The sequence below is a fragment of the Crocodylus porosus genome, unplaced genomic scaffold, assembly GCF_001723895.1.
Source record: "Crocodylus porosus isolate Cpor-Errol unplaced genomic scaffold, CroPor_comp1, whole genome shotgun sequence".
NCBI lineage: Eukaryota > Metazoa > Chordata > Crocodylia > Crocodylidae > Crocodylus > Crocodylus porosus.
In genome coordinates, this window is record NW_017728925.1 from 10,568,120 (window position 1) to 10,595,033 (window position 26,914).

At 48.4% G+C, this 26,914-nt stretch overlaps 1 protein-coding gene across 2 annotated transcripts in view; it reads left to right on the forward strand.

Annotated features, from left to right (window-relative positions):
* Positions 1-26,914, forward strand: part of PTPA (protein phosphatase 2 phosphatase activator) — a 32,921-nt gene that overhangs the window by 363 nt on the left and 5,644 nt on the right. The window contains exons 2-9 of one of the 2 annotated variants that reach the window (XM_019540766.1): positions 1,913-2,013; positions 4,068-4,154; positions 9,992-10,117; positions 11,110-11,227; positions 12,958-13,057; positions 15,003-15,127; positions 16,407-16,507; positions 21,766-21,873. In XM_019540766.1, the coding sequence (XP_019396311.1) occupies positions 1,913-2,013; positions 4,068-4,154; positions 9,992-10,117; positions 11,110-11,227; positions 12,958-13,057; positions 15,003-15,127; positions 16,407-16,507; positions 21,766-21,873 (866 nt within the window). The remainder of the gene's footprint in view (positions 1-1,912; positions 2,014-4,067; positions 4,155-9,991; positions 10,118-11,109; positions 11,228-12,957; positions 13,058-15,002; positions 15,128-16,406; positions 16,508-21,765; positions 21,874-26,914) is intronic. The other variant, XM_019540767.1, reaches the window with a different exon arrangement.

A 26,914-nucleotide genomic window follows, 5' to 3' on the forward strand; every position in this document is an offset into this window, starting at 1 on the left:
CACCCCCAACCCTTCCCCTCGGCTGGTGTCGGGCCGCCTGCGTCGTGAGGGAGCCTTTGTCCAAACACCTTGCGGTTTGGGCAGACAAGGGGTGTGCATGGTCGTATGTGTGTGCGTCCATGCGTGTCTGTGTCCTTGTCTGTGTGTGTCTGTACGTGTGTGCATGCATGTGCATTCATCCACATGTTTGAGTGTGCAGGAGGCACAGCGCACAGATGCTGACTTACCCAAAGGGACAGAGCTGGGACAAGAAGGCCTGAATCCTAGACTGGTGCCTTGGCCCTTAGGCAGTGATGTCTCTGACTCTTCCTCTCTTACCTGTGATCTGTCTTCATAGCTGTTCAAAGTGGTTTTTTTTCCCCTTTATCAGTACTCTGGAGGTCTATTGAGGTTGCTGCTCTTTGCATCCATGATTATAGAGCATTATTTAAAAACCCACTTTATGGTAATGTGATGCTGCTTAATTGTGAGCTGGATAGGCTGCAGCAGTTCAGGGTACACCTGTTTTTAATTCCTCCTAAATTGTGCCTTGCTATCCAGGGCTTTCATAGTGTTTTACAAACATGCAATTAACTGTTTCTTGCATCGTGCTAGTGAGAGGCAGTGGAATTGTTTTGGTGGAGAACCTAAGGCAAAGACCAGCTAAATGATGTCCCTGGAGTCACGTGGTAAGTCTGGCAGAGCTTGAAGGAGTTGTGGGTCCTCTGGTGCAATTCCTGGAGAGCTTTGCATTGTCAGTGAAGAGAGGAAGGAGCTGATGAACATTTCTGAGCAGATTAGTCTGTGCAAATGAAGTTTAGTGATTCCAGTTTTTATGCAGTTCAAATTTTGGGGCTTAGTACAGAATTGGTGCTTCGAGTTTGCAGGTAGTGCTAAAAATGATTATTAAAATGTTGCTGGAAAAAAGTTTGGACTCTTCTAGGATTAAAATAATGAACCAAGGGATGGCAACTTCATGCTAAATATACCCTTAGTCTCTTGATTAATTGTTGTTTGTTGCACTGCATCCTGGTGATAAAGTTTGGTCACAGAAATGTGATGTGACTATGCCTTTAACCTTGTGGCAATGTTTCTAGCTCTGCAGTGGCCTCATGTGGAACTGCAGAGTGAGACTGGAGCCAGTTGTGAGCCTTGGACTGCAGAGGGGCTTGGAAAGCAAGAACCCTTGTGTTCAGGACAGCTTCCTTTCTTTGTCTTTTTTTCCAGTGAGGAAGGCAGAATGGGGAACATGTTTCCCAGCTAATAAAAAAAGTTGGCTGTGTACTGGGGGCCTGGAGCAGTGTCATGCTGATCTTGTGCGTTACTGATTTGCATTCATGTCATACCTGCCATCTTAGCAGCTCAATGCACTTTATAAAGGATGTTGTTCTCACCTGAAACAGCATTTCTAGCATCCAAGAGGCCTTCTTGTGCCGTCTTGGGGATGCTGGCTTCATCCTATTTCAGAGTAAAGAGTGCCACCTACTGAATCACTTAGGTTTTATCTTCATTGTAAAAGATGCCTTTGGGGTAGTTAACTTGATGTAAAACCCTTGTGACCAGACACAGGTATTAGAAGCCAGTCTGCTACCTCTCAGCTGGGGTTTAGCTCAATTAACTACAGCTAATTAAGCTGCCTGCACAAAGGTTTTATGCTATTAGCCATCTCAATAGAAAACACTTTTTGCAGTGGTTCAAAGCCTAACAGTATTTTCTGTGGCAGGGCTGTGTTCCTTGGCACTGTGCTGTCAAAGGACTGATGAGTCCAGTCTTGGCTTGGCTTGGCTCAGCTTGTGAGACCTGGCACAGTGGGGATAAGTTGTCATTTTTGTGTCTAGAGAAATGAGCCTTGACTTCAGAAAAGGAGCTGAGGCCAGAAGGAGTTGTATTCTGTTTTGTGTTCTATTTGACCTCTCTCTCTTCCCTCCTCCAGGCTCCTCTGAGGAGGCAGTCTCTCCCCTCCAGCAGAGCTTCATGATCCCTAAAAAGGAGATAAACATGGTTTCTGATATGGCCAAGTGGAAGCGCTCTCAGGTATGGATCTGGGTTCTATGTTCCTGAAGTGTCTCAGTGTTGGCATTTGTGTAGGACAAACCAGGCCAGCTATAACAGGTTGAACAGGGTTGGGTCAAGCTGCTGGAAATAATGACTTTTAAAATCAAGTGGGCACTGTGACTAATGTTTTGGGAATTGTAATAAATGTAGCTTCCTCCAGTGGTCTTTAGGTGACAGCAGTAGGAGATTGTAGATAACAGAAGTTCCTACCTGGGCAGTTGTTTGTGATGACACCAGGTCCTGTCAGCTCTGTATGGCCTGTAATTCACCACCCCTGGGACTGATAGTAGAGACGGGGTGTAGGGAGTGTTCAACGTTCTGCAGCGTGAATAGTGAAGTGCTCAAGCCCTGTCTATAGTAGAGCTCTTGCCTTTGCTACTACTGGTTGTGAATACAGCTTCTGGTTTGACTCTGCAGACTGTTCTGTAGAGTGTGCATGGGGTAAGAGCTTGGAAGAGAAGAATAATGTATTGGTTCTTCCCATACTGGGACAAGATCCCAAGGTTGCCCTCAGCAATGGATAGGGCTGGGGCTCTGTCCACAGTGGTAAAGAATCCATATAAAGCATGATTTGGGCCATCCTTCATAGAACATTGTGTTGTCTACGTGACCCAACCACAAAGCCAAGGAAGACAGAATCGTCACCTCTGATACTTTCTAACCATGTTAAAGAATACCTTTTAGGCCAGGCCTGAAAGCTGAAAGTAGCTGTGTTTATGATACATTCTGTCCTGTTGCAATGTGCTCTCAGGTCAGACAGTTCTGCTTGGGACCTTCCCTACAAGAAGTAAAATTACACTGAGCACATTGTAGTACATCAAGACAACATCAGCCCCTTGTTGCTCAATAGTTACTGCAGTTCCTCTCTACATGACTCACGATATAGGAAGTTGTGCTGTAGACATGATTGTGCAGCAATGGGGCTTGGTGAGGCAGGCTCTCCTTAGACTAGATTGGAGGCCACCCTGTCAGCAAATGGCTATGGATGAAACTTCAGCCCCTTGCCTATTTGGCCTATCTTTGATGAATGGGTTTGACAGATCTCAGCCCTCTGTGTCTACAAGCACAATGGTACCTGCCCTGGCAAGTTGTGACCAACCCCTTTCTTTGCTGAAGTCTGGTTTGTCTTTGCCTTTGTGGAGTAGGCTTGTTCCCTAGCGGAGCTGTCAGGATCTCTGTGCTCATGGCTCAGGTGGGTGGTCCAGACTTATTCCTGAGGAACAGGGACAGAAAAGTGGCAGTAACTCTTGGTTAGGGACCAAGCGGTGATCCCTTCAGAGATGAGTGTTTCTGAAGACTCACAGATAAAACCCTGCTTTGTCACATTTGGGCATTATTTTTGATCAAGGCTTTCCTGGAAGGACAGCCTGTGAGGTGACTGGCAACAATGAGGTCTGAAAGAGGTTCCTTCAGAAAAACTGTGGCCCACTCACAGGGTTTTCACCTTTTTCCCTGCATGTCCTGGGCTGGGGGACTGTGCAGTGGGTGTGAAAGAAGAGAGGAGAAAGGAACCTATTTAGGGCAGCTGCCCCCTTCTTTTCCTGGGCAGCTTAGATGTGGGAAGGAGAGCATGAGCAGGAAAGAATGAAGGAGTTACTGGGAGGGGTGGCAGCCAGAAACTGCAAGTAATGATGTACTTGGGCCCAAATTTGGACAGGCCCCAGGGATGAGGCTGAGGAGCTTATATTTGACCTGGTGAGTGACAGCAACCTGGTAAGGGGATTCAGGTAGGAGGGTGCTGGGTTGGGGTGTCTTTAAAAAGAGCTTGCTCTGTGTGACTTCAGCTGGCTGTACTGATGCAGAGGGGCTTAGCACATACCAGTGCTGCTAAGAAGTTAATATTGTTCTCAGGAGCTTTGAAGACAAATAAGTAGCATCAGAACAAGCCTTGCACCCTGTGCTTTCCCAGGGTACTGGCATTGTGGGTTGGATCTCATCCCTTCTATGTGCTCTAGGCTTCCCCCACTTGTCCACAGGTCTGCAAACTCACTGTCAGTGCTCAACTGATGCCCTGTCCCCTTGCATGTTTGCAGGCATATGCAGACTACATTGGCTTCATCCTCACCCTGAATGAAGGCATCAAGGGGAAGAAGCTGACCTGCGAGTACAAAGTCTCTGAGGTGGGAGAAAGCTTGGACTACGCTGTTTCCAGTGTGGTATTTGTTTCTTTTGCTGATTTGCCTTGCACAGCAGGGCTCAGATGTTTTCCAACTAAGGGCTGTGTTGGCAGCTTGCCTGGGGCCCTAAAGAGAATAAAGTATTGCTGAGCTGCATCTGCTTTCTTCATTAAATGCAGTAGAGCAGCCTTTGGGGACTACAAATACCAGCATACAGAGCTTCGCTTGGTAACCAGGTGCCTTTGTTCACCCACAGAAATTGCACTCCAGCCCTTGGTGAAGGTGTGGGGTATGCAAAGGTCATAGGCAAGGAAGGGCACATTCTGACCACACATGCTGTGCATATGCCATCTGATCTGTAAAGAAGCTGTTTATGAGGAGCCATGTTGCTCTTTGGCTATAGCAGAGGACTGCATACTCTGAGTTTTCTTCCTAGCCACCCACTAAGGCACTGCTTGACACTGAGCAGGCTGCCCAACAGCTCTGTCTCAGTTTCCCCTCTTGCAGGGAGATGCCAATGTCAGCCTCCTAGTGGGGTTTGTCTTGGGTTGGTAAGGTACCTTGAGTTGAGAGAATGTGGTAGGAGGTACAAAGTGTCCCTGCCCTTCTTCACCCTCAACGCTAAAGTCTTATCTGGGTTTCTTGCCTCTGAGGAGATGGCCCATGGTGCCTCATAGTAACTGTCTTTCTGTAGCAACTATGTAATTGGCTTTCACGCCAGTACCTACACCCTGGTGATCAGCATGTCTGTGGTCTCTGCCATTTGAACCATGCGTTTATGGTGCTAGGAGGTTTATCCTGGATGATCTGCAGGCAGCAAACCGTAACTTGCTGTGTCTCAGTGTAGACTGAGTCCTGCTGGGGCCTCACTTGAACAGCATGATCTGGTGCAAGTTGGGCAGGTTCTTGACCCAGGCTGTCTGATATTCACGTACTGTTCTTTGGTATATAAGGCAGCATGGGCTGCAAAAGGAAGAGGTGAACTTGGATCATTTTGCTATCAGCCCCAGTTCAGAGGTTCTTAGCAGGAAGACAGGGTAGAAATAACTTAGTTCTCCTTGGAGAGGTCTTCATGTCTGTTGCATGGTGGCTTTTTGGTGCTGTGACCAGTTTTGATGCCTGTCCATGATCTCATCTCATGAACAGAGGATGAGTGCAGGCACTGTGGAGTCCAGTCTTATTGAGGCCAGAGGAGGGATTTCAGAGACTCTCAGGGAACAAGTGTAGATTTCCTCATTGTGCATGTCATTCTCTGGAGCTTGTTTCAGTTTCATTTGGTGGAGTACTGCCTTGCGTTCCTTGTCAGCCATTCACCCATCTCATCCAGGTGACATCGGGTGGCCTGTAGCCGTGTTCTGCAAGGTAGTTAAGAGATGTCTTGGGAAGCCTTTTACCTCTTCCCATTACAGCCAGTTACAATTGTGTAGGGGTACTGTATTAGAAATTGACTGCTGAAAAGAGACCTACAAATAGCTGAAAGGGAAATAGACCTCTGCCCAATTTAATGCCTTTTGTTGCGATTAAATAATCAGGCAGGTAGAACCTGGCCTTCCCTACTCCAGAAGACATCCTTTGCAGGAGCTAAACATGCAGATCAGAAATGTACTTGTCTTTCTTTGAAAGCAGAGGGGTGAAATCCTTTCCACAGGGGTTTCTTGCCGATTTCTGCTCAGGTCTTTGAGTCTGTCTGGGCTCCTCACCTCTATTCATTTTCAGCAGCCTGAAAAAAAAAAAAGAAACAATTTCACTTATGTTTTGCCTGTACAGGTGTCTTCATCGTAACAGTCCTGGTTCCTAGTCTTCCATAGTATTCCATGGAAAACAGGGAAGCAAGACCTGAATTGAATATGTAAAACAGTTGGAGAAATAACTGTACTCCCCTCCCGAGCTTTTTAGGTCATTAGTCAGTGTAAAGAAGCAAAGGAGGACACGCATCAATTTTCCCTCCCTGTCAAATCTTCTTTCAATGAATTTGTTCTGCCACCTCCAGACAATTACAGAATGTAATGTCACAGACAGAGAGGCCTGTCCCATAGTCTTTCTGCTGAGCGGGGCAGAAACCTGGGACTTAAAGCAAAATAAATCTATTTCCTCTGGGGTCATGTCCCTTGGGTGCTTGGCTGATGAGGCTGTATGTTCACAAGGGCTCATTCCTAGGTCAGACTTCTCATTTTCAGTTTTAAGGACTCAGCCTCCTTTGGCTCCTGCCTGCCTCTCTGGTCCAATTTCCCACTGCTTCCCTATCTGCTGCTGATTTCCTTGTGTTTCTGTCCCTTCCAGATCAAGTGCCAGGGGCTCCTTCCTGTGTCCCGAAATCTCTTCTTTGACCACATGTCCTCCTTAAAATGGATCAGTGTTGGTCCACCAAGAAAAAAAGTTATGAGGAAGGAGAGGGGTGCAGTGCTGGGAAACAGTTGGCCTGCCAGTCCATAAGAGATTGTACATGCGACCTGAGTTGCCTGTTAACTGAGGGCCAGATCTAGCAAAGAGCAGTTGTTGAGTCCCATCAGCTCATGCTGAAGTTGCATGAAATCACTGGGGGATGAGTACACTCCACTCCTTTATGGAGCTGCTGATCACCTTGCTGGACCCTTCAGTGGTAAACTTTATGGGACAGGACTGTGCCTGGTTGTGCGCTGTTCTTCTGGTAGTCCCCAAGATCCCAGATCATGGTTTTGCCCACTTCCTGCTTGTGCTTGGGAGTGTGCTCCATTGGAGGGGCAGAGACCTGGTTCTGGGGCCACGTGTCCAGACTCCAGGAGGAAGGACTGGATATGTAGTTGTCACACCTGAAACCCACAGCTCTCCACTGCTGGGCAAAGCCAAGGAGCCTGCTAGAGGTAGTGCCAATGCCAGCCGCATCATCCCCAGAGAGATGCTGCTGGGTCATTGTTCCCCAGTTGGCCGCGTGGCCATGTTATTCCCTTTTGTCCTTTGTGGGCAGAATTGGGGTTAGGAGGATGCAAATTCAGTCCAGCAGGTTAAGGAAGGAGGTGGGTGGGGGAGGGGGAGGAGTTGCCTTTGCTTTGATAATTGGGAAGCTAAAACAGCAATGGAGCATGAAGACCCAGCCCCCAAACCCCACTGCAGGTTCTGATGGCTGAGTTCCTGCAAACTCCATTACGCCCTCTGCCTGGCTTCAATCTGTCTGTACAGGTTTCTTCTGCTGGACAATAGAAACCTGCCTCCCCTTAATCTGTCCCCTTTCAAAGGGCCTCAAGCCTGAAATAAGCCGCGTCTCTTTAATAATTTATTGGCACGGCTGAACCAGCAGCTGGGTCCCATACTCCTGCCTTCAGCCAGGCTGTGGTTTTGATTCCTTTAAAGCAGGTGAGGCAGGAACAAGAATGCTTGATTCTGCCCCGTTTCTTGAGGTCTGGAAGCAAGAGGCTGTGAAAATGGGAGTGGGCAAAACACACCCTCGTCTCTAGCCAGGCATTTATCTAGCCAGGACTGAGCGCTGTAGCCATGGCTGAGTGAGAGAGCTTGAAATAGAGGAGCTGCTCGTAATGAGATGCTGCCACCAGGGGATAAATCACAGGCATTATTTAATTATTTAACAGAAGCCACTGCCGGAGATGCTGCCATTAATTGGAAGGGAGTGTGGCAGCCCCCAGAAACCAGACCCGGCCCTGCTGGGGCACAGCCTATCTCTTTGTTCCATGCCTGGGCAGCTCCTGGCACAGCGGGGTCCTGGCCCATGGCAGTTTCTCCCAGGCTCTGCTGTAATACACATGATTGTTTTGTCCCACTCAGCTTGAATCCAGGGCACTGCCCTGATGCTGATTCTGGCCTGTTACTTCATGAGGGCACCCAGTTGCTTGGGCCCTATTGTCTTGCCCTGTACACCTACAGGCAGAGGCCTTGGGGTTTGTTCTCTCCTATAAGATCATATGGAAGCAGGGTTGGAAGGAACTCATAAGATTACCTAGTCCAGCCCCCTGCTCCAGGCAGGATCACCTCTAACTAAGCTGTCTCAGCCAAGTGTCTGTCCTTGCCAATCTCCCACTGTCCCAGCCCTCTGCTTCTGAGCTTTCAGAATCCTGATGCGTGACTCTCAGCTGTGCTCACACTTGGTTTCCTACCATCCCTCCAGGGTGTCCAGGGAGAAAGCCATGGCTATTGTGAGAGACCTGCCTGCAGAGGAGGGAGAGGTGGGGGCTGGCTTGCTACTGGTTCAAAGGCAGAACAGCGCTGCCTGGCCCATCTCTCCTCCCCCTCCCCTCCAGTGGCACTTCAAGGGCTAGAAACTTGCTGGGCTCTGCTGTTTTCTCGTCCTCCCCCGACAGGCAGCATGAAGAATTGAACCACAGCCCAGGAGACCAGCAGGCTTCACACGGTCGATGCCTCCAGCAAAGTCAAACCAGCCCCTGCCTTGTCTGTCCTCTTTGTCCCCTTGAAGGAGGAATCCCCTCTTGAGACAGCGATGCCTCCGTTGGCCAGGGCCCAGCCAGCTGCTATAGCAACTGATACATCTCCAGCTGCTCTGATGGGGACCCGGAGAATCCCTAACCATGGGATTGGCAGGTGGAAGGGTTTCAAGTACTTGTTGGCAGAGTCTGCTAGTATTGCCTTGTGTTGGGAGTAAGTACGTATTGGACAACAATACTGCTGCTGTGCTGCTTCTCTTCATCAGTACTGAGGCTGGGTGGCTGTTTGCAGAGGGCCTCTGCTCCCCAGCTCTGTGGGCACAGGAGGCATTTGCCTGCTCTGAGCACCACCCTAAAGCCACTCTTGCTTGCTACATAAGGCAATGCAGCTTTGAACCAGACTCCATATTGCTGCCATCACTCTCCTCTGCCCACCAAATGGCCATTGCTAAGACCCGTCCTCTCCCTTTGCTCCAGCTAGGTCAGCCCCTCCTTCAGTCCTCTCCCTGGCTGCTTCTCTTATTTCTTGTCACTTCTGGCTCTTCTCTTCTCCCAGTGCCTGCATGGCACTGCCTGTCTTGCTCCTCACAACTCCAATTGTTTTCCTTCGCTCTCAGCTTCTTACCTTTTTTTCCTGCCTCTCTCTAGTTTGGAGTGCTTCCCCTTCCTGAGCCTACTTCTTTTAAGAACCCTCCTTTGGCTGACCCAGTCTGTAAGTTCTAGGCAGGGACCAGTGCTTGGACCTGGGTGGTTGAGAGGTGCCAGGTGCACTCACATCCTGAGGTCAGAGGGGTTCAGAACCTTGGGAAACTAGGTTGTAGCACCCTGTGAGCCACAACTCATGGGACTTTAACAGGGGAAAGGACTTGGGTGAAGTCACAGCAGGTCAGTGATGGTCAGGATGCTCTATGACCAACATGCTGTCTCTTGTAACCTGCACTCAAACAGTGAGGGCACTGTCTCCTCCAGCTGCTTTTCTGTTCTCCCGTCTCATTCAATTAGAGACTGGGAGCTTGCTTTTTTTTGTCTTGGATTCTGGAGCACTGTTCTGCAGCAATTGCAGAGTCTGCAGTGATACAGCAGTTAGTGCTGCCCCAGGATTGCAGCGTACAAGGGACCTTCTATTTGGGTCCTTAGGAGAATTGTTTCTGCTTGTTCAAGCACCTATAAGAGAGAGGCTGTCTGGGCCAGTTGGAGAACTCAGATCAGTACAGGATTGGCTGCTGGTTTCTGATGTGAAGCAAGGATGGGGCTGGCCACTGTGAACCTTAGAGAGGCCACTTGAGCCCTTTCTGACCCTTGGAACACCAATGTCAGGCTCTGCGGCTCAGTAGTAGGAGTATGGTGGTGCCTACCGTAGAAATGTTGGTTTCACAGTAGTGGCTTCACAGGGAATGATTTATGCTTGCTTATGCAAGTGACTTTCTCTCCCTGTCTGATTGTGGCTTGTCATTTGTTTGGTCTCTGCAGCCTGTTAAGAAGCTGGTGGATCTCCTGAACACTCTCGACAGATGGATTGATGAAACCCCACCTGTGGATCAGCCCTCTCGCTTTGGGAACAAGGCCTTCAGGACCTGGTATGCGAAGCTGGACCAGGTATGTGGGGGATGTGGGGAAGAGTCTTAAATGGAAGACTTAAATGAATGATCTCCATGGCCCAGAGCAGGATAGTCACTAACCATAGAAAGGCTGTCATACTCTTGTGATGCCTAAACAGCTCCACCAGGGGAGCATGGCTCCCATTTAAATGTCTCCGGCAGGTCTTCATACCTGCAATAGAATCCCAAAGAGCCCGAGAGATTCCTTTGCTCCCTAATTATCCGTTGTGTCCACCAGCCTGTACGTCTGGTGGATCAGAACAGGATTGTGACTCACCACAGCAAAGCTTTGCCTGTCTCAGCTGAGTGCTTGCCCCAGACAGCTCCCTGGGGCTGGCAGAAGCAGAGCGCGCTGTACTAAGCTGTTGAATTGTTCTGGGCTGGCAGATACATGGATGCAGTTTGTTAAAGTTCCAGTTAAATGCGACTGAAAGTTGCTGGACTGATTGCCTTGGAGACTGAAGTCTTCCCTCTCTTGAACAGATACAGTCCAGGTGGCAACAGGGCAAGTTTGTCTCATGCTTCTCCTTAATGTGCCACCATTTACTGTTGGAGAGGTCACCCCTGAGGACAATGGGAATTAATTCCTCAAGTCATGCAAGCTTTGGGCTCGCTGCTCATACCAGCAATGGGGTCAGTTGCACTGATGGCATGTTGGGATGGATGCCCTAAATGGTAGTTATTTCCACAGTGGGCAGGGGAAGAGCCTTCTCTCTCATACCACATCTCTGCCACCCGTACCAGCTCACTAGTTTGGTGAGATTTAACAATGCTTCTTATACCACCCAATAGAGGTTGTTTCTGAGAGATATTAGGATTCCCCATTTGCTTCTCCTCTCCATACTTCTATCTCACAAGCTTGGAGGGGGCTTTTGCTCTCTGCAAGACCACTGTAAATCACTAGTGAGTGCTAGTTTCACTTGCAGTGGTGTGCAGTATCCAAGGTTGGGCTTATGGCAAATCGGAGCTAATCCTTTTTTTTATTTTCAGGAAGCAGAAAATTTGGTTGCAGAAGTGATCCCCAAGCACCTGGTCGAGGCTGCACCAGAGGTTGCTGTGTACTTGAAGGAATCTGTGGGGAACTCCACCCGCATTGACTATGGGACAGGTACCATTGCTTGAACATTTCATGCTGCTAGTCTTGTTGAGTTCTCCTCGACTCCCAAGGTATAACTTAGTCTCACAATTCAGGGATGCCATTCCCATCGCAGCGAATGGTACCTGCAGGGGATTATACCAAGGTGGAAGTTGACCTAGAGAGTAGATCATGTTTGCATTGGGCTGGAACTGTGATTGCTCTGAGGTCTTGGCCTGTCTATTTTAAGTATCTTCTCCTTTAAATAATGGTTCCTACCTCTGTTCTAATATATTCCATCTGTGGACTTCAGAGTGTCTTAGAAATATTAATTGAGCATAGCAACCACTGTTGAAATGCTGTCACCTCTGGGGTGAACCACAAGAGCTGCTGAACACTGCCCTTGGTGCAGGACAAGAAGTGCACATGGAGCATTATACATAGTTAAACCACAAGGTGGAATTTGTGTTCTCTCTTGAACTGGAGTTAGAGTAAGCAACTGCAGCTTATGTTTATTCCTTGGGGCAAGTGTCACGAGATCATAAGTGACCACAGGTGTTTGCTACATGTGGATGAAATGCACGGAGAGCGATAGCACTAGAAGAGAATCAGGCCCGGAAAGAAGTTAAGAGTCAGAAGCTGGAGTAACTCACTGGCTTCAGTTAGGTTGCTGTGGATTGACATCCATGTGAAAGCAGCCCCTCACACTGTGTGCTAAACTGTGGTGATTCCCATCTCTCTGTACCAGGGGAGCAGGGTCGGAGAAGAATGTCCAACAAGTAGCTTAACCAAAGATCTGCAGTGTAGGGAGCAAAGAGCCTGGAACGCGACTCGTCTGCATGGCCAGAGAACCCCAGGAAGAGGTGAAGGAAATGCAGGTCTGAAAACTGCTCCTGTGCTGCAGCTCTTGATCACCAGGGGGAGATGTTGCCATTAGTAATGAGCCTATTGACAGGGCTTGTTTATCAGCTGGAGCTTGGTGAGGGAAATCCAGTCTCTCCACCTCTGCTATATCTCATGCATTGGGTCCAGTGTGCTTTTACTTTGGCACAACTAGGCCTTGGGGGGTGGCCTCTTTGCATGCCAGCAGCCACATCATTTTGCAGAGCGGAATTGCCTTTGTATTTAATCTCTCGGTCACCTCCATTTCTCATGTTTGAAGGGAGATAAAAGCTTCTCAGCACCCAGCCTAGATATTAAATGTGTTTTGTGGTGCACTCATTCTGCTGCCTTCACTGTTACTCAAGGAATAGCTTTACCTGTGGAGGGTGGCCCAGGGTTGGCAGTTAGCATCTTGAGAGGGTGATTAGAGGCAAGACAGCGACCCTCAGACATGGAAGTGTGTGTTTCTTTCTCCCTCCTGCTGGGCACATAAATAGCCTTCCACTTCCCCCATACTGTAAATAAGAAGGGAGCAGTTCCCGGTTGGGTCCTAACACCCCAGTCTCTTGGGGCTAGGTTTCTCAAAATATTCTATTGTGTAGGCCCCGCACTTGCAACTGCCAGCTCATATAGGGTGATCCACAGAGATTGACCAGCATCTTAACATGATAGATTTGAGCAGGGGTGGAGAGTGGGCGAAATGTTATGACCATAGGCATTTATCATCCTATCCCAGTAAAATGGAGTTGTAAGGCACCTGGTTTGAGCATTGCCACCCACAGCAGTTCAACTGTGGTGTCCGTTATGGCACCTGGGGAGAGCTGATCTCTGTGGTGGAAAGCACCAATATTGTGTATGTATCTCCCATTCTTTAATCCTAGGTCATGAAGCTGCATTTGCTGCTTTCCTCTGCTGTCTCTGCAAAATTGGGGTTCTCAGGGTGGATGACCAGCTGGCCATTGTATTTAAAGTGTTCAACAGGTGAGATGGGAATATAAAGATTGGGGTGGATTTGTGGACCCCTACATAGGGTCCCTCTTCCACCTGTCTGTCCTGTGTATGTTATGATGTGTAAGTATAAGTCATCTGATCCCCCTGACTCATTTCACTGTGGTCATAATGGGTTCTGCCTTCTCCATCATTCTCATTTGGCCTGATGCTTCAACTCCCGGAAGACAGAGATCACTTCATTTGGGTGCATATGTATTTTCAGGGGACAAAGCACTGCAAACTAAAGGGCCCTGTACCCTACCAGAAAAGAGCAGAACAAGAACCAATGGCTGGAGGTGAAAGCTAGGCAACTAGAAACAAGATGTGTATTTTGAATGGCAAGAGTCATTAGAAGGACCTGCCAAGAGGAGCAGTGTATTCTCCATCTGCTCAGCTCAAAACTGGACACCTTTTTGATGATGCTTTAGCTATCGGGCTAAATTGTGAGGGGTGAAATCCTGTGACCTATGACAGACAGATACGCTAAATGATCCAGTGTCTCTTAGCCTTGGAATCTGTGAAATTTCCAGCCTCCCATAGCTGCTCTTTTCGATGCCCAAAGTACAGGATATGGTGTCTGTAGTTGTAAAAACTAAGGACTCCACACATAGACTCCTACACTGACTTTACTTCAAGGTGAGAATGGAGAGGACACGCAATGCTCTGACTTAACAACTGTAAGTCACCTCAGTCTTGGGTAGATTTACTCCTTGGAAAGTGAGGAATGACTTCACACCCTCTCCTTGCCAGTTGCATCCCAGAGCAGTCCTTTGCTCAGTGCAAGCCAGCTCCCCATCACCTAGTGATTGGGCACTGTAATAACACCTGGTGCAGGCAAATAGCTGGGAGAGCTAATGGGTGTCCGCTCCTTGCTACAGGGTTAATTTACTACACAGTCAGATCTGGAGTAAAAGGCTTTGTAATAATTGTGTGTCCAGAGTTTCCTCTTCTGTGAAGCTAGGATGATAAAAAATATTCTTGCAAAGACTTAATCGGCTTAATTCTGGAGTGCATGTAATACCTTTGTAAAGGTTCTAGAGAAGGGTACACCAGCATTACGATCAAGCAACATATACAAAGTTTTGCAGCAGAGTGAAATCTCCAGGTGTCCTTCAAGAATTGTTGCTCACTTTCCTGTTAAATTCATTGAAAACCCTTACGCTGTCATCTGCTACTAAATCTATAAGGCCTGAGCCTCTATGGCCTGGACAGCACATATGCCCAGTGGGCTGCGGTTTACCCAGAGCCCTGCACATAAGTATTAAACCTGGAGAGCCCTGGTCTAGGCTTGTAAGGGACACTTCTAAAAACTGACCTTGTCTCATCTCCTCATGGAGAGAAGATAGTGTGATGTGCATGAACAGATAAATAATGCACTGGCTCCTGGTTATTGGCCATTGGTATTGGCATTGCCTACAGCAAAAGGTCTGGGGACTCTGCTGAATTTCATGTTGTCCCTTTTCCCATGATCGCCTCTGGACAAGTCTCCTCTGTTTTCCACTGCTTAACTTCTTATTTAGAACCAAAATAGGCTCTGGGTCCCTGTTCTTTAGGTGAAGTGGGTAACATGAATAGGGCAGGTTTATTTACACTACCATATGCTGTCCACTGACTGACAAAGGAATAGAAACCTGGTACCAGAAAGCCAATATCAGACCTCCATCAGCTGTAAGCTTATCCCTGATGTGAGCTAGACTGTGAGTCAAATCTTCTTCCTTTCACAACCTGGGGTCATTTGTTTCTCCTCCTGCTCGGATGTTAGATGGTTGTGCAGTAGGCTATTAGATTGGATTGGGCTCCTATGCTAGGTGCAGAAAGAATGTGCGTGGGACCTTTGCAGCTGGCCTCATAGGGCCTTGTAATTAAAATCCCTCAGTTGTTTCAGCAGTGGGAAGCATGTCTGGTGTTAACTCTTCCCTTTCTCCTTTTGCCTCAGGTATCTGGAGGTGATGCGGAAACTTCAGAAGACCTACAGGATGGAACCAGCTGGTAGCCAGGGAGTGTGGGGCCTGGATGACTTCCAGTTCCTCCCCTTCATCTGGGGCAGTTCCCAACTGATAGGTACTAATGAACCGTCAGCCATGCTTTGGTCTCTCACCCACTTTCCACTTCAGTGTGAAGATAATCAGAGGATGGAGATGCTTTTAAAAGATCATTAGAACGGTGTTTAAAAAAATGGTGTCTCTGATTGAAAACTGTGCTTGGAGTTCAGAACTTATGTTCCAGGCCTTCAGAGTGAAGCCTGCTGCCACTTGCTCAGAGTGTGAGAATGGAGGGTTAGTGTCGGTGTTCATACATCCCAAAGTAGACCTATTTTTAATTGAGAACCATGCAAATCATCTGTGCTAGAAAAGATGACTACCCTGAGTAGCTTTCAGCATGCTTTTATTGATGAGATACTGGATCAAGGCTCAGGAGATCTGGATTTACTTTTCAGTTCTGCCACAGTTTTCCCATGTCACCATGGGCAAATTGATTTAACATCTTTAAGTCTCATTTTCCCCATCTGTAGAAGGGGCCGGTATTGCCTTTGTCCTTTCTGTTTGGATAGTGAGTAATCTGAGGCAGGGATGGTCTCTTAGTAGCCTCTGTGTATGTACAGTGCTTAGCATAATAGCTTGTCAGTGTTGCTTGAGCCCTGCAGGTACTGCTTTAAATAAAGAATAATGCCCGCTCTAGTACAGTTGTAACTGGGCAGCACAGTTCTGATACACCAATGCTCTACTTTGTAACTGTGCTGGCAGAGGCCATAATACATATATGAGCCTTCTTCACACTGCATTGCTTTGTATGAATCTCATTGACCTGGGTCCTGGCACAGACGCGCGCACACACTACCTAGTTTTAAGGTTAAAAAATTTGCCTTTTTGCAAAGATTTGTCATCCTGGTGATTAAGAACTTGCAAGGCCAACTTCACTCTAGTGAAATATTGGAACAAATATTTGAGAAGGAAAAGTTTGTAAATATTTAGAGACTGAAAAGGGAGACTAATAAATGTCATGGGTATATAAGGACCAAGTAATAACAGTCAAACTTGGATTATGGTTCTAAATTTCAAAATTGGCCAATGGAGGTAATAGAATAGTTGTAATATAGCTTGATTTTTAGTAAAGTCTGCTTTAGGAAATGGTAGAACTCGGGTTGACTTGGCTCAACATTCATCATATTGAAAAATGATTAAACAGTTACCTACAGAAGCTGGGAGGGGAGGAGGTGTTTCGGAGGAGAGCCACCAAGCTGATTAACAGGCCTGGTCATCTGATGTTGGCTGACATCTGCAGGACAGATCCTGTATGTGTGTGTGTGTGTGTTTTCTTTTTTTTTTTTTTTTCCCTGCAGACCATCCTAACTTGGAACCTCGGCACTTTGTTGATGAGAGAGTGGTGAATGAAAACCATAAGGACTACATGTTCCTGGAGTGTATCCTGTTCATTACAGAGGTGAGGCTGGGAGAATTCTTTCAAAGTGAAACTGTTTATCTTTTTTGTGTTCTCCTGGTATAGGTCTGTTAAGTACCATGTCTTTTGTGTGCTGGTTCATCTGTATGTGCCTACGTGGATGAGCTTTTGTACGAGCCTCAATTCTTGAATGAATTATTGAGGGTGAATGAGGTGAAGCTCCATGGGTACCATGGTGGAGTTTCTTTGATCAGGAATGTGGTTGTAAAAATAAACCAGATAAACCACGTGGGATGGTTTCTGGACATGGCTGTGGGGAGAGGGCTTAAATTCAGAAAACATGTACTTGTAGGTGCCCTAGAGCACTAGAGGAGGAGCTTCAAAATGGTACATCCCAGCCACTGTTAACTCTGGCTACCTGGTGTTCCTGGTATGCCAAGCTACCCCTCACTCAATCGGCGCTGGCCCTCTTAGCAGGGCCCAGTGCCTCCCGTTCAGCTGTGCCTGATTTCCCACTGGGGGATCTACTTTACTTGAGATTCTAGCCTGACCATCAGCTTTCTGTGGTAGGTTGCTAGTAATAGATGGTGTTGAGTAAGTGGCTGATAGTTAAAGCTATGGTTCTGGAAGTGCTAATGTGGACTGTTGAAGGAGGATAACTCCAGGAAACTCCCTCTGTATGGTGGTATGCCATGGATTTCCAACAGACGGCAGTGTTTGTAAACGATGGCATTTATTGCCTCCTGTCTGAAGCCACTGGGTGTTTTTCATCTGCTTAGATATTTATGCTGTGCTCATTGCCTTAAGACCCAAGAGAAGGGATCAAGGACTGCACACTCTACTCTTAGGGATCACTATTCCAGTTCCTCTCCAGAAACATATGTTAATGCAATAATTTTGATGCAGATAGCACTACTATTTGTATAACCTTGCCATTCCAGTCGTGTCTGCGTCCTTTTTCCACTCCTCCAATTTTGCAATGAAACCTGCAGAGTCACATTATATGACTTCCCATTTTAGCCACCAGCATAGTGAGTTTTTACAGGGGACACCTGTTGGACTACTGTCTGAGGGTGCAGAATCTCAGGAACTTGTATGGAGTCTAATAGACGTTGCTGGTGATTAGCACCTTTTGGGACTTGAGTATTTATTTACTGAGCTAAATAACCTCATAGAAGATAAAGATTATGCAGCCTCTCCAAAGTTGTAATACGGAAGAAAGAAAAAGATGAGGGTGGGGTGGGTGGATGTGTGTGGTGGAGGTTGGGGGAAAGGTGCTTGATCCTGCTCAATAGAAACAGAAGCCATGAGGCTGTACAATTGATTTTTGAATTTGGGGACACAGAGCATGTTTGCATACAAAAATGTTTTTTTTACAAATACATGTCTTTGCTCATTGTATTGGAGACTCAAAGCAAAGTGGGTTGGGTGGGTTCAAGTGGATTTTTAAAAGCTGTCTTTGAATAGTTTGATTCCCTGGCCTAAATCAGCTTTAGGGCTATTATAACAATGTATAGACAGGTTATGTTTCTGTCCCACAAACTTCAGTGGAGGGGATGGTGGAATCTGGACTTTTTAAAAGTTCAGGTGTTATAGCACCACCTAGCGGCTGGTAAAGCAGCTCTTGGACCTCTTTGGTGGCAGCAAATAATGGCTCGGAGCAACCTGAATTCTTCCACCTGGACTATTTTTAACCATATTTTCTTATAAATATTATTGAAAATTTGTTTGCTCTTTTGAGAGTTAGTCTGGTTGTTGGCTTCATCTGCCTGGTACTGGAGAAGACTGCTACTGCCACTAGATGGCACTGACACAACTTTTAACATCAGCTTTCCCTCTGCCTCAATCAACAAGGGAGCAAGCAAAAAAACAAACCCCCCCTGAAAAATAACTGGGGGGAAAAAGATTTAAAATAGATATTAATGCTATTTTTCTTTTAATCCCCTTGATTGAAAACCTGCATCCCATTAGTGGAATTTCATAAACATAAAGCAAATGTCAGATGTTTTGTACACGAGACAAAGTGTTTTCTTGGTATTGGATCATTCTTCGTTTTTGAGTAGTTTAACAAGCTGCAGCGTGGGGATGTTGCCTTCCCCTTAAAACCCAGTATAGTTTATTCTTTTGAGTTTTCCCATTGTTTTGCCTATTCACAATGCTCAGTAACAAACTGTTGTGTGTGCTACATATATATGAAACCTCAGGCTGTTAAAGTAATATTAAAATGATGCTTGATCTGATATGCTATGGCTCTGTCCTCTTAGCGCCCTCTGTTGAATATGGGAATTGCATATAGGTGAAATAGATGAGCCTGTCTTTATATCAGTGGGGCAGTTTTGAAGATGTTGGCCCCTTTAACAAGAGGGTTTTGAGGGAGCTAGCGTGTTGACCAGGGGGTCGGGAGGATTGAGAGGCTTCCTGCCGGGCTGTGCTGCAGAGTTGTTCTGTGACAGGGGACACGTCGTTCGCGTGGATGCAGGGTGCTCAGCGCAGGATCTGTTTCTGTGCATATGTTTCTACACTACCTAGCCCAATGGGACTCTGAACATTGCCGCAGCGTGAGCATTAAGTGAGCCACTGTGCCTCGGTTTCCCCAGTTGCAAAATGGAACCTCCACAGAGGCTCCGCACGGGGAATTGCGAAGCTTCATTAAAGTTTGGGAGCAGGGGTGACGTGCAGCAGCTGCTGAATCAGAAAATACTCATTCTCGGCATTGTTCCAGAGACCAGCAAAAACGCAGGTCCCAGCGACCTTCTGAACAACCTCCCCTTCGGAGGGAGTTGGGCCCCACCAGGCTCATTCAGGATCCGAGCCATGTGCACATGCCCTCGGTCTCCGAGGAGCTGCCATATCGTGGGGTGGCTTGAAAGTTGCTAGCGATCTAGCGCCCACAGCCCGCCTGGCGCCACAGCGCAGACAAAGCCAGCGCCAGCCCCTTGTCAGGATGCCCCTTGGGGGCGAGGTGCAGTGAGCAGGGAGCCCCAGCGCGCCACGTGCGCGTGGGGATGGGAGAGCCCAGTGGCATGCCGGAGCCTGGAGGAAATCGGGCCGTGCTCCTTTAAGAGCCAAGGGCAGGCAGCAAAGAATTTCAGTTTCAATCTGGCTTCTAAATTTGGAGTTTTGGGAAGGGAGGGCTCGGGTTTCAGCTGGAAGGGAAGGAACTGACAGGAAGGCACTACACTGAGCCGTCCCCCTCCCCCTCCAGTTACTGACAGAGGAACCATTTACAAAAGGCTGATTCTCTTGGGAACAGAGAGGCAGGAACGCAGCGTCTGTGAGTAATTTCCTGCTCAATATGGCTGCTCTGACTCACTCCATTCCCCTGGGGTCACTGCGGGACTGCAGCGCTCTTGCTGTTTCTCGCTCGCTCTCTCCAGCTCGCTCGTTTTCTCCCTCTTCTCCCTTTGTGGCTGGAATGAGCTAATTTTTTTTTTCTTCCCCCTTTCTCTCCTCCCTTCCCCAATCCTGAACAATAGCGAAGTCTTCTCCTGCTGGTGCGGACGTGGGTTAGGAAGACCATGGTCGCACAGTGCTCCATGTGCCTGGGTCCTGGATGGCTCGGGCACGGGGCTGGCTATCCAAACCAGTCTTTTCAGAGCTTCCCACCAGTCTTAATGTTTTCAGGCCAGGAGCAAAGTGGTGGGGGTTGAGCAGAGCTGTGCCAGTGTGAAGGAGGGAGGGACTGGGAAGCAGAAAGACTCGTTGCTGAAAGGCACACAGCAGACTCTTGCATAGAGGGGGAGATGCATTTCGAAACTGCCTTGCAACCAGCCCCAAACACGTGAGACATGGTCGTATTGGCTGGACTGTACTGCGCCTGGTCAGTGGTGTAAAGTCCCTCTCACCTTCAGCACGTGCACCCTCTTCAGCTGCCCACTGGCCATGATTCAGTGCCAGATCTTTGTGCTTAAAAACACACCAGCCTCCTTGAGCGGAGAGAGAGAGTGTAATTTTGTATCTGCAAGAAAAACACGCACAACAGAGGGGAGCAGGAACAGCTTAGTGGCTCATCAGTCATTCCCCTGCTTGGAAGAACTGCAAAGAGGAAGCAGAAATTCAACTGAGCTCTCATTGCAGCTGTTCAGGCCAGGCAGAACTACAAAACTGTTACCCACAATGCCCCAGCCCAGAGGTCAGTGGGTTTGAGACACGTTGTCCTCTGAGCAAATGTGTTTTTGGTTTGTTTTGTTTTTTTTGGGTTTTTTTCTTCCTCTCTGTCACACACTGGTGCCACTCAGGCAATGCAGGAGGGCAGCCATTCCCCAAACAGATTGAGCAGCTTTTTTGCAGCAGGCGGCTTCAAAGCCATAAACATTTCCCCTTCCAGTCTCCCACCACTACTGTCCTCATGCTGCCTAGGGGGTGTGTGAACGGGAGCACGAGCTGGTTCTCCCAGCCCTGGAGCAGTGGTCAGAAAGCTGCTTGGTTCCCCACATTCCTTCCTAGCTCGAGCTCCGGCCTTGTGGCTTATGATGTCATGGGAACGTCGCTCGGTCATATTGGCCCTCGGGGTCCGTTTCCCTCCTGGAGGGAAGGGGCAGGCTGTGGAGTAGGCAGTAGGCAGTTCTTTGTGAGTTTAGCTTTATTATTTATTCCCCCCCTCTCTGGAAAGAAGCCAGTGGCAATGATCAAACACTGTAGTTAAAATAAATAAATAAATAAAAGAACACAGCCCTCCCTTCCCCGTATCGGCTGTGAGCTGGAGACTCACAGCCCCACCAGCACTGTAAAAGGCACCGACTTCAAAGAACTGCTCGCCCCCCTAGCCTGTCTCGGCTTATGGCAGGTGCAGTGTCAGATGCTAGTGCTAGGGTTGCTGCCAGCTTGCACTGCCCTCTATATTCACTGCTGGCAGTGGTGGCAGTTGCTGCTGCTTGTTGTTCTGAAAGGAGAATGAGTCATTTTCTTGGAAAGCCCAGCAGCGTTCATGGGGAGGGCTCAAGCCTTGGGTAGGATGGGGGCAGAGTGGAGCCCAGCTCTTTGGGGAATGGGGTTTGGGTTTTTGTTTTCTTTAAGGATTATTTTAAAAAAAGCCAAGGTGGAAAGCTTAAAAGGAAACGTGAGGCAGGGAAAGGCCAGTATCTCAAGGGTGCAAGGGGCTGATTTGCCCCCTCCCTATGTGATGTTGGAGTTAGAGGGAGGCGTGGATGGGAAGAGGGGACAGCACCTGGAGATGGCTGGGGCACGGGTCACAGTGCCTAGTGAGAGTTTTTGCTTGAGGTGAGTGTGACCGAGTCATTGCTTGTGCATAAGCTTCCCCATTGGCTGCACTCCCTTAGCTCTCTTCCTCTGCCTTTCAGATGAAGACCGGCCCTTTTGCTGAGCACTCCAACCAGCTGTGGAACATCAGTGCTGTACCTTCCTGGTCCAAAGTCAACCAGGGGCTCATCCGCATGTACAAGGCCGAGGTGAGTGAAGAAGGAGAGAAAAATAAGTCTGTGTCCCACCTTGTTGGGCGTCTCCCTTCCAAGTCACTGGGTACCTTTCAGATTAGTTCTGATACATCACCTCACCTAGGCTAGGCATAGGGCACTGAAAGTTCCTCCATCTTTAGCAGTCAAATGCTGCCCCCTTGCTGCAAGAGGCCTAGGACTTTAATACTATCACCTCCAGTCCCATTCTTGTCCACTCCTGCTCCAAGCGTCTTGGGAAGGGAGTGACTAGTTCTCAAGTATCCATTGGCTCCTCCCACGCTCACAGCCTAGCACAAGTGCCATCTCCGTTTCCAACACGCCAGGAGCCCTGCAAAGCCTGAGCTCTCCCAGCAGTCCCTTTAGCACCTCTTTCTGTGGGGGGAGAGCAGACTTCTTTGCTTTCCTTCATTTTTCTGTCCTTCTCTTGTGTTCATCCAAGCAACACCACAGGAATGGATGGCTGGTCCATATGCTGAAATTGCATGGACCCAGTTTGAGCACTGTCCATTGATATTTTACCCTCATCTTGCCACACAGTTGCATTAATCTGGCTATATCGGTGCAATTTTAGGGTGCAGGCAAAGCCACAGGCCCTCTCCAGCCACCCTTCCCCAAAGCCCTGTGGCAGTCAGTCAGAGAGACTGTCATAGGGAGTCTTGGCCTGGGGAGCCAAGCAGTTCTGGCTGGAACTCATCTCCCTTTCCACCCTGTGCTTACATCTCTTTCTGCTCAAGCTAATCCCAGACTTGAGGAAACCAGTTAGGAACTTCCATCCTTACTTAGCTTCTTGGGGTAGGGTGGAAGGAGTGTAGGAGCTGTGGATCAGAGGGACTTTCCTCCAGCTAGGGAAGCACCTTGGCCAGGCTCAGGGCTGGATCTCACTCGGTGGCAAGTAGAGGAAAGCATGGAGTTGAAAGAGCTCATGGGGTAGGGAGCAGTGCCTGGCCTGCACAGTGCCTCTGTACACTGCAGCTGCCTGGCATTGGAGGCACTAGTATTTCCCACTTAAGGACTGAAGGAGTTAGCTTACTGCTCCACACTCCTCTCTTAAGACAGGCTGTGCCCATAGTGCTGGGAGAGAGGGCAGAGCTCAATTAACAGCTACCCTGGTATGAGTCTGAAAGGGTTAACTGCCTATCTTCCTCCACTCTCTCCTTTCCCTGCTCCCCTCCCCCTTGCCTTCCTCTGAACTTCACATCCTGTGTTTAGGTTCCAGCCCACATACCTCTCTAATCTGGGAGGCGTCACTGTGAGGGACTGGGCTGGCTCCTTCCGGCTGCAGCTCAGCTTTCCTCGCTGGGAGCACCAGGCAGTGGGACAGTGTCCCCACCGTTCCCCTTCTTTTCTGGGACTCTGTCCAGTGGCTTTGTGCCACCTACCAGGTCTAAGACAGAGCTGCAGCAAGGACCATAATGTTCCCAAAGTGTTCTGTTGTGTGGGGCAAATTTTCTGTGGTAGTAATCCACAGGAGTTGGTGAAGTTAGGCCAGTGTTGCATCTGGCCTCTGGGGTGCTGTTGAAGCAGAACAAGGGTCTCTACCTTAACAAGAAGTGAGAGAGCAGACTGCTGGTGGCAAACCACTGTACCTCTCTGCCTCTCCTGCCCTCTGATTTCCATTGATGAGAAGCCAGCTGCCAATTGCATGAGCTCCCCCAGCCAGTGCTCTTGAGTGCAGGGCTCTGGGAGCCTGTGTCCAATTTGGGGTTTAACAACAGACACCTATGGGCTCCAACGGGTCTTCTCACTGCTCCAGCGTCTTGGCCTTTCTCTCCTGGCTGCAGAGGCTGTTAGAGTTTGAGAAGCACTTTTGTGGATGAGAATTGCTGCTGCTTTCTGCTCCTTTTAAGTGGAAAAAGGTATCCTAGTCCGTGATTGCCTGTGGGGACTGTGGTCAAAACATCACCATTGGTAATATAGGACCTTCCCCACCTGGATGCCATGCTGTTGTGCACCCTTGTCCTAGCTAGAAAGATGAAGCCACATGTGGGCAAAAAGGCAGAACTAAGCTCTGAACTGAGTTTAGGAGCATGACATAGTGGTTTTGGCCAGGAAGTGAGCAATGAAACTGCTGTAGGATTTGTTTTTGACAGGATTCATCTTTTGAGGAGGGTAAGAAGCTTGAGCTTCTACTAAAATGTGTTCCTACAGCACAGCACTCTCCTAATGCTACACTTGGGGTCCTTAGCCTGGGCATTCACCAGCCCTCTTCTTTAACTGAATTGGCAGCACCAATTCCTAGAAGCTACTTAGGGAAGTCTCCTATCCAGGTGCTGATGCAGTCAGTGCCCACTTAGCTTGTGAGAGTAGATAGGAGCACAGTACATGCCTCTGGTGGTTGGGCCTTGCCTTTGGCTCTAATACAGGTGGCTATGCACACCAGTGACTCTTTGAAGTGCTCAGTGGGTTCCTACTTCAGGGCCAGATACCTTGGAAGGGCCTGGCTTTTAGAAAGTATAGAGCATCTGTCCTTTGAAAGTCAAGTCCCTTGGAGGTATCTTAAGTTGGGTGTGCAAAATCACCCTTGAAAATCTGCTTCGTTAGCTGCTGGCTGTAGAAGCCAGTTTGTTTTCCTTTTCCCCACTGTGTGGCATTGGCCATCCCTTGCTTCCTCTTCTTTTACATGCTGCCAACATTAGCAGAAGATACTTGGGTAAACAGAACTCCCAACTGCTGGCTTGATGCTCCATTCATTCTCCCAGCAGGCAGCTACTATTGATGGAGCCTTGGAGGAGTGAGGATGTGGTGGATTTGTGTTCATATTCTTGTTCTTTTTCTCTCAGACTGGCTGAGATCTAAGCAAGGCTACTGATTTTTTTTTTCCCCCTCTCCTTTCCCCCCCCCCCCCACTAACCCTTATAACTGCTTGAAGCTGGTTAGATTAAACTAGAACTTCACTATGGAGGCATCAAGCTAACAACATTCCAGTTATTTAACAGCTTCTTGAGTATGCGTCTGCTGTACCTGGGAGAAGCACTTGGTGCCCTGCAGATGCCAAATGCTGCCCCTTCATCCTCCCAGGCAGTGGAGGCCTCAGGAAGGTGAACTGCTAGTGGGTGTCCTGAAGAAGATAGATGTCCATCTGCTTAAAAACTATTTGATGTCACAAAACAGCAGCATCACAATGGGCAAAAGTCTGAGGCCTGAATCATTTAGAAGGTGAACAGTTGCTTATGCCTCACTTTGCCCCTCTTGTTGACACCCCTGAATGCAACAAATGTAAACTAAGTAGAATTCATTCCCTTGTGGTCAGGAAATGTTCTCTGGATTTGTGTAGTGAAGTCTGTGGATGGGCAGAGGATTGAAAACAGCCTCTTCTGCCTTGTATATTAAAATGGATGTGTGGGGGGAGAGAAGGCTTTTTTAAAAATTATTATTCCCATTGAAGGAAGGTGGAGCTGACCAAATGGAGTGTGATTAAGGCACAAGCCCTGTGTGTTCTCTTGTCTGCTTCTGAGTCTCATGACTGTACCCTCCAGGCTGCAGTCAGACAGAGAATGCTGTCTAGTATGACTGGTGTAACTCAATCCTATCTGCCCAGGCTGCACTTGAAACCAACTTCATAGTTAATCCCTACACTAGGCTTAAGCCTGAGAGTTGGAGGGAGTCATTATCTCACTCTGCTCCACTCTGAGTGGGTCTGTTTGTGTACTGGCAGGGCCTGATGTACAGGCAGTGCAAAGGGGGCCCCATGTTCTGGAGTTTCCTGTGACCCAGCAGAAGTTCTGCTCCTGGAGGATAAGAGAGCTCTCTGCTGAACTCTTGCCCCATCCTCTTCTACTAGTGTGATTGGAAAAGGAGTCCCCATCTCTTGTAGAGCTCCATATCTCACTTTGCCTTTGTATCGACCCATGGGGATCATTTTGTGGACTAAATAACATTCTTTGCTTTAGTGGTTTCTTCATTAAAGATCCAAACCAGCCAAGGCCATCAGCAACACGTCTGGTGGTGCTAGAAGGAATATGGGAAACCTTCTCGCCAAACCCTGGTTGAACAGGGCCTGTTCCTTTCTGGTGCTTCCCTCAGGAGCCCTGAGGCTGTCTGTGTGATTACTATTTCCCCAGCAGATACTCAGCCCTTCTGCACCTCACTGTGGTCTCAGGACTCTGCAGACTTGTTCTGGCTGCAGCGTGCTCTCAGGAAGTTAAATTGTGCTGGAAACAACCTGACCCCTGGCCCCCAACTGGAATTCCATGGGCCTAACCTCCTCTCGGATCCTACTGCTTCTCTATGACGACAGTGCAATGGCAGCTGCTTGCCTCTGGCTGTAAGCTCTCTCTGTGCTCCGCATGGGGGGATTGTGGGCTGTCCTTAACATGCTGTTTCCATTCCCCAAAGAATTAGTGTCTAAATGCACATCAGCTATGGGTGCTTCAGGTTAGCCTGTGGGAGATGAGGGGCCCTTGCCTATGTAAGGGGTGCTTTTGCAGTGCCTGGTGACTTCCTGGGTACACTCACACTGGCTTCACTGCTCTCAAATTCATAATCAAGTGTGATTAAAGGAAATGACTTGGGAAGGGTCTCATCCTTGGGCCAGGGGGCAGGCAGGCTGCAGCAGGGAGAAGTGAGCCATTTGAGATGGGGCTTTTAGAAAGGGTCAGGGCTCAAATTCCCCTGCAGTTGGGTTTTTCTTTTTCCTGTTTTGCTGCAGTATTTGTGGTGAACACCAGTGTTCTTCTCCAAGCACAGGCTGGGTCCAAGATGGCTTTCTCTCTGAGCCAAGCACCCATCTTGGGGACAGTGGATGCATGGAGCAGCTGGCTCTATCATTATGGTTCAGTGCATCCTTGTAACCATGCTGGGGTCATGTTCTGGAGCGTTTCCTGTAGCTTGCCTTATGGTTAGGGTGGCACTGGGGTGTTCTGGGAGTTCTGCAACTAAGCTCTGGAGTAAGCACCTTGTTTGGGAGCAGGATCTTCTGGGTAACTTCCAACCTAAGGCACTGCAGGATGCGCTGGAGTGGAGAGCACGTGAACAGCAGCAGTCCTGCCACATCTTGAGCTAAGGGTCTCACCGTTGCAGTGTGTTGAGTGTTCGT